Source organism: Ammospiza nelsoni, chromosome 31 (genome assembly GCF_027579445.1).
Source record: "Ammospiza nelsoni isolate bAmmNel1 chromosome 31, bAmmNel1.pri, whole genome shotgun sequence".
In the NCBI taxonomy this organism is placed as follows: Eukaryota; Metazoa; Chordata; class Aves; order Passeriformes; family Passerellidae; genus Ammospiza; species Ammospiza nelsoni.
The window spans coordinates 3,457,349-3,469,395 of NC_080663.1; the positions used below are offsets into that span (position 1 = coordinate 3,457,349).

The 12,047-nt window shown below is 52.7% G+C and overlaps 1 protein-coding gene across 1 annotated transcript; it reads left to right on the forward strand.

Annotated features, from left to right (window-relative positions):
- Nucleotides 1-343: 343 nt before the first annotated feature.
- On the forward strand, nt 344-10,915 carry LOC132085608 (zinc finger protein 239-like). Its single transcript, XM_059491069.1, has 2 exons — nt 344-453; nt 8,096-10,915. Exon 2 carries the CDS (start codon nt 8,128-8,130, stop codon nt 8,857-8,859), a length of 732 nt encoding a protein of 243 aa, XP_059347052.1. The 5' UTR covers nt 344-453; nt 8,096-8,127; the 3' UTR covers nt 8,860-10,915.
- Nucleotides 10,916-12,047: the final 1,132 nt, after the last annotated feature.

The window sequence follows — 12,047 nt, forward strand, 5'->3', positions numbered from 1 at the left end:
CTGCTACTAATTAGGGGTACGAGAAGTGAGGCTCCAGGGCTTCCCGCTAAGCCAGAGCCACCGTAGCCGCAGTGCCGGAAAAGCCGTGGCGGGAGGTGCGGAGAAGTTTCTTTGTGCTTTCAGCTCAATCCCTTCGGGCCCGGGCCCGTTCCAGGGCTGTTCCTCAGCTCCGGCTCTGCCCTCACGCAGCCCGGGGGGCCCTGAGAGCGCGGGGCGGGGCTGTGCCGTGTGCAGAGCCCGCCCCTGGCTGGGATTGGGCGATGGTGCCGTCAGTCGTGGTTGTGGCGCGCTGATTGGTGGGAGCGGGGCGGAGCAGGGCCCCGGTGGCGGGCTGAGGGCGGCCGTGGCTGGGCAGCGGCGCCATTGTCGGAGCGTGTGTGCGGTGCCGTGAGCGGCGGCAGCGGCCGGAGCGCGGTGAGGCGGCGGCGGAGCTCGGAGGCGGCCGCAGCGCAGGTGGGAGCCGCGCTGGGTTGTGCGGGGGCTCGGGGCTGGCTGCGGGCCTCGGGGGCGGCAGGAGGCTCGGGCGGGTTCGTTGTGCCGTGTCCGGCCCGTGTTGCCGCTGGCCTTAGGGCGCTGCGGGAGCGGCTGCCCGCGGTCTCCTTGCGGCCGCTGCCTCGGCAGGAGCCGCTGCCGGAGCAGCGCTGGCTCGGCCCGGTTGCTGTGGCTGGGACAGAGGGGGCTGCCCCGTGCCCGGGGCTGTGCGGGGAAATTCCTGTTGCCGAAGATTTCTGTGCCCAGAGGAGACAGAGGAGTCCTGTAAAAGTGACTTTATTGCTGAGCAGAGGGAGTGGCCGTGGGGCAGTTTCCTTCAGATGTCTCTTAAATGCAGGCTCCTTTATATTTCCCCATCCTCATCTCCCTCTCCCTTTGCCCACTGGCTTAGGTACTTGGATGGTTCAGACTTCCTGATCCGCGAACTGCATGTCTCCCTTAAGATGCAAACCGTCCCCCCCATATAACATCCGATATTCGTGGCTCTGTTAAGTCTTTTTTCTTCTCGAGGCTCGGGAATTCAGCGGGACTTAGTTTGAGCAGCAGTCTGTGTTAATTAGTAACATTTTCTGAGACTGATGGTTTCTCCCGTTACTACAAGTCACTGGCCCTATCTCCAAGCCGATTCTCACATTGACTTGTTTTTTCTAACTGGTTCCTCTTTCGTTTAGGGATTATTTTCAATTACCTCATTCCCTGTCATTTCGTAGGCATTTCTTGATCAGGAGGCCTGGCTGCCACCTGCATACCTGTGAGAAATGACCATTCACTTTAAAATTTTAAAGTTTTATTAAACTAAAACAAACACAAGAAAGGACTGAATAAGGTAAAAGGGGGAATGCTGCCAGCATGGCTATCTGCCAGATGCTCATCCACTAAATGGCTGCTCCACCTTTTCTACGCTGGTGTCTCATCAGTCAACCCTGGCACCTCCCAAATGCCAGTCAGCTCTTCCTTGCCGTCATTGATGGAGAACTTAATGCAGCTCGATTGGAGGTGCTGTGTTCCCCATTTCTGCCTGCCCCATGCAAGGGGCACATGTGCCGCCCTCCCTCCACGTCACCCCGACAACCCTGACAACCGCGGCTCTCCAGTGGCAACAGTACAGGAGGGGATGGGGGACAGCGAGGAGAACAGAGGTTGTCCAAATTGCAGACAAAAATAACGTAACCATACATCAGCAAAGCTTCTCTTAACATGCACAAAATATTCATCCCTTAATTCCAAGAGCCAATCGTCATATTACCCATCTATAACAATCCCCTTGCTCACCTTCTGAATGAGCTGCACTCTCAAGGTGTGGAGCATGGTACAAAGATGAGAGTTACTGTAGCACATCAGAGGAGAAACAGCGTTTGTTTAACCCATGGTCTGCCAGGGAGCCACAAAACCGTGTCCCATTGCCATTCTTTCCACGTTTGGATTGGTGCATGAGCTGCTGTCTTATTTCCTTTGTTTTCTGTTTCACCACTTTTCCTTTGTCATCTGCTTGCCAACAGCAGTTTGTGTCATTTAATTTTCCACAAACTCCTCCTTTTTCTGCTAACAGATGATCTGACCCCATCCCATGGTTAAGTGTTGTGTTCCTCATTTCAGTGGATGGTCAGCAGCAAGGTCAGGAGCTGGAGCTGTCTGCTTGGTTATTATTGCCAGGACAGCTTGTAATCTAATGATGCCATTGGAATGAGAAATGGGTTCTGTGGCTCCTGATATGAATTGGTTCGGGTTCCCAGGGGCTGGTCCATGGTATTGTAGGATTTGTTCTGCTGGCCGTTCATCTTTTCCCCATTTTTGGGCACTTCCTCAGGAGCCAGGGCTGCATCAATTGACCACTTTTCTCTAATTGAATCATCAAATACTTGGATTTCCACCCGATTTCCCTGAATTTTTGCTAGTAAAAATCCCCAGTGCTCTGATACACCCTATATAACACAGACAGTGACAGCACATATTGGAGTGGGCACAGGGATGATTCCCCCCCACTTATTTTAGTGAAGTTTTCCCAACATTCTCCATGTGCTGTTTCCCTTTGCAGCTTCACCCGTTTGTGTTGCAGGGTCAGATATCCTCCCCCTGGGCTCTGCCTTGAGCTGTGCAAATTCCATCAGTGCCAGCAGGCAGAGCTTGGGGTGAGGGGCAGAGGGAATCAGCCCAATTCCTGCCCCAGGCAAGAGACCCAGGTGCATTGTCCACACTTTGCTCAGCAGTGTTAAACTGAACCTTGTGTTCCAGTGCAGCAATCTGGTATCTCATGTGTTCCCTCCCCTCCACTGCTTTTATTTTTCTGCTTTTTTTAAACAATATTCTGTTAACTGTTTACAACTAAAGGGTCACCTTTAATGCTCTTCTAGGTTTTAAAAGGCAGCCTAAAGTGAATATGGAAGAACCCGTAACAAAATTTTGCCATCACTAAGGGCTATGAATACACATACACAAAAACCTCCCAACGGAATTAAAATTTCTGTTACTTCCCTTAAGAATAAAAATTGGCTCTCAGAACCCTGGTCCAAATGTAACTGACAATATTAAAGTAAGATTGTTAAGAAAAAAACATTCTGATGTTGTAATCTTAGCACTGAATCTGGAGGAAGAACAAAAACTCTCCAACAATATTTTTAGTGTTAGATAATCAAGGCATTACTTGATTCTGGCCAGGGTGTGCAACAGAAATAATTTCATCCACATATAGCCCGGCTGTGTAGAGAAAAATCATTCCATGACATGTGAGTTTTACTAGATTTATCCTAAACTTTCTACAGTCTGACCCAATATAAATCCATTGATTTAATATTCATTGTTTAGAAGTTGGGTTGTTCTGAGTATTTGATTTCCTATGGGACCCGGATTTCTTCCCCTCTGATGTGAATTCGGTCTCCACACTCCTGGATTTCCTTCTCAGCCTTTTCCAGCCCAGGTGTCTCCAGCTCTGCCCGGGCAGTGTCTGGGGTAGCTGTTGGTTGCTGTTTGCTGCTGGGAAGTGTTGATGTTTTCTTGCTGGTCTTTATCTCTGTGGGTGTCTTTTGGGCTATTCCCAGTCTATTAACATGTTAAGCTCATCTCTATTGAATGCTGTCACATCCCTTAAAAAAATAATTCAAAACTCCTTTCCCCAAAGCAAAGGGAAAAGAAGCACAGTTAGAGAAATATTTTTTTTTTTTATAAATGAAATTTGAAATTATTCTTTTTTAAAATACCTTCATAATTGATGCAGTGGTTGCTGAAGCAATGAGAATTGCCTTTACCCCCCTGTTAGGTGCCATGGTGTCAGCAGAAGATATTGAAGCCTTCCTGCTCAGGGCATTTCAGTGCCAGGCTCTCACAAGCAGCCACAGCTGCGCAGGTTGAGCTGAGCATGGGGCGGTGACCTGTGCTGTGTCTGATTCCCCTTCCTTAATAACAGCCTGTCTTGTAGCTCTTTTCCCTTCTGCTGCCCTTGCAGAGCCATCCACAAACACATTTTCTCCCTCAGGCCAGGGAATGTCCCATCATCAATCTGTCCCAGCCTGGGTCTGGAGCTCTGTCCCTTGAGTGCAGTCCTGGGTTCCTTGCCAGCCCCTCTCCAGGCTGTTTAAACAGGAGGCTGGGTTAAACCCTTGCCCTGTCCTCAGTTCTAAATCCTCCTGTGCCATTGAACAAGTTTCATACTGTAATAACCGAGCCTTGCTCATCCATTTAGAGGCTCTTTTGGTTGTCAAAGCTTTACCTTGATGCCAGACTTGAACTATAGGAGATCCTCCTGTTGTCATCAGTTTTCAGCTCTCAGTTCCTGTGGAAGCTGTGGCTGCACAATTCTGCAGACATTGAGGCCACTCTGGCCACTGGGTTAAACATTTTAGCAGAAGAATTCCTTTGGCATGGTCCTGTTTAATGTTCACTTACATTTTATTTTCCCTGTCTAGGAGGACCATGGACGCCTCAGTTAATCTTTATTTTAACACTTGAAAATTCTGCTTTTCTTCTGCAGTCCATCCTTCTGGTTTCTTGACTGGCAAGATAGGAGCATTGCAGGAAGAGATCCCTGGCTCCAAAAGCTCTGCCTTTACAAGGACTCAATACCAGGCTGTGAGGCCTTCCTTCCCTCTTGTGGAATAGGGAATGGTTAAAGTAATTCAATAAGTTTTGCCATATAAATTTGCATTCACACATTTGCCATAAAATTCCTTCCCAGAAATTATAATCACAATTAGGAGCAAGCAAAAATTCATGTTTTTAAACCTGTACACCACATGTACTGAGTGGTTGAAGAAAACATACTTGCTTATTTTTTCTACTAACCCTCTGAATAATCAAAGAATTTCTGTCAATTTTCCCCCCATGGGTCTGAGATTCAGAGTGGATTGAGAGGCCCCTGTGTCCATCAGGAGAGGCCTCCTCTCAATGCAGACCCACCCTGAATGTTCTCAAGGGCTCCAGTGTGGAGGGTCCCTGGTGTGATGGGAGCTGTGGCAGCCCTGCCAATCCATGTCCATCAAGGGGTGGACTTGCTGGTCCTGAGGGTGCTGCTGTCTGTGCTTGCAGTGTCCTTGTGCCCTGCAGCTGGAGCCCTGGTTCCTTGCCCGGGGCTGTTTGGGTGGTCTCTCCCCTGCCGAGGAGGGCAATGCCTCTGCCAGGTGCTTGTGGCCGAGCCGTGCCCTGGGTGCTGGGGCCCCCTTGGGCCCTGGGGTTGATCCCTCGGGGGCTGTAGGAGCTGTGCCCTGGCCTTTGCCTTCAGCTTGGCCTTTTGCTGCTCCCTTCTTGCATTCACCTGCTGAGCCTTTGTGCCCAAGTGCTGCAGGGCCTTCTTGTGCCCCTCCTGCAGCCCCCTCAGTGCCTGTGGCTGCTCATCCTCTGACAGCTGCTGAGCTTTCTGCAGAATCATTTGTTTTACAGCGACCCAAAGAATATCTTGATCCTTCCCTAATAATCCACCTTTCCCAGATGTTCCTTGCTCCTCCTCCCTGTGCTCAGGGTGCCCTCCCCAGCCCGTAGCCCAGAGCCGCTCCCTGTCCTGCCGCAGTGTCCAAAGGCGCCCCCGGCGGGCAGGGCCGGCAGCTCCACGGGGCCGGGCAGCGGCCGGGGCGTCCCGCAGCCTCCTGGGGGCCGGGGGCCGCTGCCGGCCCTGCCCGGGGCTGGTGGGGTCAGGCAGCGCCCGGCGCTGAGCCCCGGCTGCCCCACAGCCCCGGCCCGGCCCCGCAGCTCCCCACAGGCCCCCAGCCCGTGCTCCCGGTGCCGCAGCTCTGCGCCCGGTGCTGCCGCTGCCCCTCACAGAGAAACCCCCTGAAACCCTGACCTCCTTGATTTCCTGTCCTGGACACCGGGGATACAAATGATCAAAGGTTGAGGATAAGACCCTGTTGAAAAACATCCCAATCCTCAGTATTTTTCTCTTCCTCCTCTTTTCTTTTTCTTACCACATAGATTCCTCCTGCGGCTTCTTGCCTTAACCAGATTGCTGCACACTCCCCTTCACCTAATCCCTTCCCAGCACACCAACACCATCCATCCCCTGTTGTCCATATCCCTTCTCCACTTCTCTTATTGCCCCCCTGGCTGTCCAAGTCCTTAGTTACCTCTGGGGGAATGTGCAAACTCAACATTCTCCCCTTTTCTATAAAATACAATATTCATGGCTCTGTTAAATCTTTGTTCTCCTTCACAAAGTTCAGGAATTTAGCAGGACCTTGGCTGAGCAGCATTTCCTGTTGATTAATAACATTTTCTGAAACTCATGATTTCTCCTGTCACTTCCTTTTCTATCTCAAAGGAGATTCACACCATCTGTTTGTAAAGACACTTTAATCTCATTCTTTTCAATACAATGGGATAAGGGGGCAGAAGCCATAAAAGGGCATTTAGGACACTAAAAGTGCAAGGGACAGGGGAGGGTCAGCCCTAAACTGAGCCAGAGGGGAGCTGGGATTTAGAGGGGATGGTAGACAAAGGATAGGAGAGGTGGATAACGGGAGGGGGACAGCAGCAAAGGGGTTCCATGGTGTTCCCTTTGTGTCCCCATCACTCAGTCCCTGGAGCGATTCCCCAGGGCTGTGGGAGGGGATGGATCCGCACTGGGCGGTTCCCCAAACTCCCTGTCCATCCTTGGGGAGCTCCTTGGGCTGGTTCCCCCCACCCAGCAGCCGGTGATGCTTTTTCAGCTGTGGGGCAGAGGGGGGTGGGAAAGGGGGATCTGGGTTGGTCAGGGAGGAGGAGGGGAGGGGGAGAGGAGAAGGAGGAGCAGGAAGAGGAGCAGAAGGAGAAGCACAAGTTTCCATCCTGCTGGTGACTGGGTGGGGGAGCTCACCCCAAATGTATCAGGGAGTCCTCCAGAGGGGTTCTTCTGGGGGAAGTGTTTGGAGTTGGCAGATTCCAGAGGTCCCTGGGAGGCCTTGTGGTTCTCTGGGGGAGGGAAAGTTTGAGTCTTGCAGGAGCTGAAAGCTGAATCACAGATTCCACTTTGGGGGGATATTTGGTGATCCACAAGATGATCACCAGGTACTGGCGGAAGGAGCACATCAGTCTTGGGGCCCCCCAGGAGAGTGGTGGAGGGGAACTGCAGGACCCCTGCAGTGGTTAGAGTGGAGAGGAGCAATCCCATAGCTGTTGGACCCACAGCATCCTGAAGGGGGGAGGAGAAGATTCTGGAGTTGAGGGACTCCTGGGAGCCATGTGTCAGAACCCAGAACATCTCTCTGGCTGTCCTGAGCAGCCAAGACCCCTGTCAGGGGGCTCAGAGACCCTGGCACAGAGCCCAAAATGCCCCTGTGGTTTTGATTATGACCCATGGAGCAAGTTACCAACCTTGTATGCAGATCAGCAGGCCACAACAGTTTAAGTAGAATGACAGTGGTGAAGTTGTCACGGGGTGGAAAAGTTGATTTTGGGTTTTTTGGTATGGGGGTTCAGGAGGCAATATGGAGGGAACTGAGTGTGTCCAGCCTTTCTCCTTCTTCTTCTTGGCCTCCATCTTCCGCTGTGATGTTGGCACTTTTAGATTGGTTTACAGTAGAAGCTCGCTGTCTAACATAGGTGATAGGTATTGGAAAGTTATTGTAAACATTGTATACGTAGTTTTTAGTATAAAGACATAATAAAGACATAATAGTATAAAGACATAACGCCGCTCTGTGGGCAGGCAGAGTGCCTGGAACTGTCCTGCTGAGCTGACCTCGGCAGGCCAGGAGAAAATTTTTTATAGATAAAATAAGCAACCTTGAGTTTGAGAAATGAAGAGGCCTGACTCCTTCTTCAAGCACCAGGCTGGGAAAAAAGACTTTCGAACTTTTCTCAGGGTCACTCTGACCAGCTAGAGATCCCGACATCCATGGAACCCTCTAATAGGGAGTCAGGGGAGAAGGGACCACTGGGACCCTCAAGTACCCTGGGTCATCTGTAAGCAAGACCCCAGAATAGAGGAGCCACAGGAACCCGATCAGCCGAGGGAAGGGAAACCCCAAAACCCAGAGTGGAGAAACAAGAGAGGTGAATCTCCTGTGAGGATTTTTTTTGGGGGCTGAGCCTTTGTGTTTTGGAGATTTTTATGGACACATAATATCTGGTCACTTTCTGAGAGGAACTTGGGTAGGAGGAACCCCAGCCTAAGGTGTTCACCTATTCTTCCTCCCCCCAGACCAAGATTTGTCCTTCCCAATCCTTGGGCCAATGGAGGAGAAGGAAGAGCCCCAGAGATGCAGCATGAGGAGGGGCTGCAAACCCAGCCCAGGGAGCTGCAAGAAGGAAAGACCCCCTATGTGCCAGAAAGGTGGTGCGAGGTCCAGCCAGAGCTCAGAGCTGTTGGAGAAGCCCCACAAGTGCTTGGAATGTGGGAAGGGCTTCAGCCGGAACTCCCACCTGCTCCGGCACCAGATGATCCACACCGGAGAACAGGTGGAAGAACCCTACAAGTGTGGGGAATGTGAGAAAACCTTCAGAGACAGCTCCAACCTGATCCGGCACCTGAGGATCCACACTGGGGAACGGCCCTATGAGTGTTATTTGTGTAAGAAAAGCTTCAGACAGAGCTGCAGCCTGATGGAACACCGGAGGATCCACACTGGGGAAAAGCCCTACGAGTGCTTGGACTGTGGGAAGAGCTTCGGGTGGCACTCCGACCTGATCCGGCACCGGAGGACCCACACTGGCGAGAGGCCCTACGAGTGTTCCGAGTGTGGGAAGAGGTTTCGGAGCAAGTCCCATGTCCTCCTGCATCAGCGCACTCACACAGACGAGAGGCCGTTCCGCTGCCCCGACTGCGGGAAGGGCTTCAACCGCAACTCCCACCTCACCCTGCACCGGCGCACCCACACCGGGGAGAGGCCCTACGAGTGTGGGGAGTGTGGGAAGAGCTTCTCCAGCAGCTCTGGCTTGACTCAGCACCAACGGACGCACCAGTAAGGGAAGCCCTGCGAGTGTTCCAAGTGCAGGAAGAGCTTCGTGAACTGCTTCAACTCCATCCCCTGTGGAGACTTAGGGGCCTGCCAGTGGGGCTGTAACGCCTCAGTTCTGGAGGGGCAGAAGAAACAAGCAAGGAGAAACACTCCTCTGAGGTTAGGGTTAGAGGAATCAATCTCTCTCCCATTGGCCTCTGCAGACACATGTAATGTGTTACATTTCATTGGTTTATCCAGTTGACATTACCCCTGTTCAGCCCCTTTTTACTACATTTTTATCCCCCTAGAATGTTCTTCCCTCACCTGATCACATTGGCCCCAGTTTGCTGCAGTGTTCCATTCCTGTTATCCCATTGGTTCCCCTAGTTTACTGCCCTTCCTCTGGAGCACTTTTCCCCATTTCCATTGGTTCTTGGCGTTCAAGTCAGCCCCTTTTTCCATATTTAACCCTGTGTCCCCAACCCTGCTGGGTTTTTGTCCCTGAGCCCTCTTCCTGCCAATAAAGGGCTTTCAGATCTCCAAAGAAAGACCTGTCCCTCCCCTCCTTTGCCAGCTCCTTTAGCAAGCATGCTCCAAGCCCTGAAAGCACAGGTTGCTCTCTGGGACTCGTTGAAGCGCGCTGCTTCAGCTCCGTTGGAGGATCCGCAGTGGATGGTCCCCAGTGACCCCCATTGGGAAGAGCTCTGGTGACCCCTGTTCTGCATGATCTCCATTTTGTGGGGGGAAGGTGTTGGAGAGATTTCTTTCCCTTCTCCTTATCCTGCTGTGATTTGGTTGGTAGTAAATTCACTCCCTGTACCCAGGCTGGGTCTGTTTTGCCTGTGCTGGTGCTCATGACGAGATGTCTCCCGGTCGTTCTCTGCACTCCTGGCCCTTTCCTTGTGTTTCCTCTCCCTATGCCATTGCAGAAGGCAAGGACAGAGCAGTTTTGGTGGCTCCCAGTGTTCTGGCAGGACCAGCCCAGCTCCGGGGTTCTGAGGAGCTTGTGGGGCTCCCCTGTTTGTGGGACATCCCGGCTGGAGGAGGGCGTCCCCCTTGCTGCAGCCCCAGCCCTCAGGCAGCGCTCAGCCAAGCAGAGAATGCCCTCACCTGGGGCCTCATTTATGGGCACACCTGAGCCCCTGGACAATTCAATACCCATCTTGGAGTTCACCTGAGTTGCTAAATATCTGGAGCCCCATTTTTAGAGCTGTTTTGGGTTTGCACAGCCTGTTTTTTGTCGCGGGGGTGCTCCAGGGGTGGGTTCTGAGAGAAGCTATGGAAGCTTCCTCCATGTCCAGCAGAGCCAATCCCTGGTGGTTCCAAAGACGGAGGTGCTGGATGCAGAGATCCCCCCACAGCCCCTGGACATCTGTTGAGGGTTTCTTGCAGAACTGTGGGCGTGTGCACAACCCAGCCTTCATTGAGACTGAGCAGGAGGTCGCAGCGGCCTTAAGGACACGAAAGAGGAAGAGCGTACTCAGGAGTAAACGAGTCCACGATGGAAGGCAGGGTATGAAGACGGAACTAAATGCCACAACAGAGCGCATGAAGAAAGAAAACTAAACAATTAGCTGACAGCTTGCGACGCATGCACAGACTAAACCAATCGTGTATTCGCTTACGGTGCGTGAACAGTAGAACATGGTATAAATGTAACTTATTTGAGCGATAAATCAGCTTCACTTGATCACATTGGTCATGGTGTGATGTCCCATTTTTGACCTTCCACAGACATCCACGGGGATGCAGAGATCCTCACACTCCCAGTGCTTCTCACTTCATTCCCTGCCCCTTCCAGTGCCCTCCATCTGTCCCCCATCCAGTGCCTTCCAGTTCTCATCCAGGTCATCCAAGTCTCAATCTATTCTGCTTAGTTCAGTCCCAGTCCCTTACTGTTCAAGCCCAGTCCCTAGGATTCCCTCCATCCCTCCCAGTCCATTTCCAGTTCATTCTCAGTTCATTTAGATCTGCCTCTGCCCCCTCAGTGCTCCCCAACCTGCTCCACTCACTCTTAGTGCCACCCCATTCCATTCCCAGTCCCTCTTAGTGCCACAACAGCCCTGCACCCTCTTTCTCCCCATACCCCCTGTGTCTCCCTGCTCTCTTCCAGTGCCCCCCAGCGTGTCTACCTCACTGGTGCCCTGGAGCTCCCAGGCCAGTCCCAGCTGCCTGCTCTGCTCTGTGATGGATTTTCACCTTGCACAGGTGCAGCTGGGATTGTTCCAGGGCCAGCAGGAGCTCTTGGGGCACGTGCTGACCCCTAATGTGGTCCCCAATGGTGACTGGACCCACCAGCTCCTGGTGCTGCTGGAAACCTCCCCTGGTGTGGGGTCACCTCCACCTGCCACTGTGGACACCCTGGGGGGGCATGCCCTGGTTTTTAGGAGACGCAAGAAGCTTCACTCAAAAAGCTGTTCGACCCCATTGGCTCCTTCCCCTGTTCCTATTTCTGTTCCTATGTCCCTGAGCCCCTCCTTGTTGGGCGGGCCAAGGAAACCAGACCCGTCCCATGGGGTGGCGGCCCGGGCCCGAGTGGGGGGGTCAAAGGTGGGGGGGACAGGCCGAGCGGCCAGACCCGGCCCATGGTGGGGGTCTTTGTTCTCACGACCCGGCCCCACCGTGCTGCGAGTGTCTTGGCAACAGGAGGGACCAAATTCGTAAATTTTCTCTGAGGGCACGAGAACTCCATGGTCACAAACCAGGTTCTCCATATCCTAAAAGTGACTCTCTCTCTCCCCGCAAATCGAGTGCTGATGTCTACAGACATTTCTTCCCAAAGTCAAAGTCCCCCCAGTCGGGCAGTGCCTGCCAGAAGGGCTTCCCCAGCCCTCGCCTTTAAGGCTAGGGGGCCAAACTCGGCCGGAAAAGACCGAGCCTCCACCTAGGGAGACGCAGGCAAGGGGAAAGCAGGCGGCAGTGTCCCGTTTCAGCGGCTGGGGTCCGCTGGGTCCTAAAGGCTGTCCGCGGCTTCTCCCGTCTGTCCCGCGGAGGATCCGGACACGCTTCTGGGAGGATTCGGCAGATTCTTCTGTGCTCGGTCTGGCCGCCAACTCCGCCCAAATTCAGGGTCCTGGTTCTGCAGTCCAGGCTACAGCACACGTCTGCGGTCACCACTTATCGAATCAAAGGCGCCCCCACGAAGGAGAGGAATGATTCATCTCACTCCATGGATATCAGAAGGCTAATTAATTACTTTATTGTACTATATTA

What these genes read in the sequence shown, in the direction of transcription:
- LOC132085608 (XM_059491069.1), top strand. Translation starts at nt 8,128, where the DNA reads ATGGAGGAGAAGGAAGAGCCCCAGAGATGCAGCATGAGGAGGGGCTGC.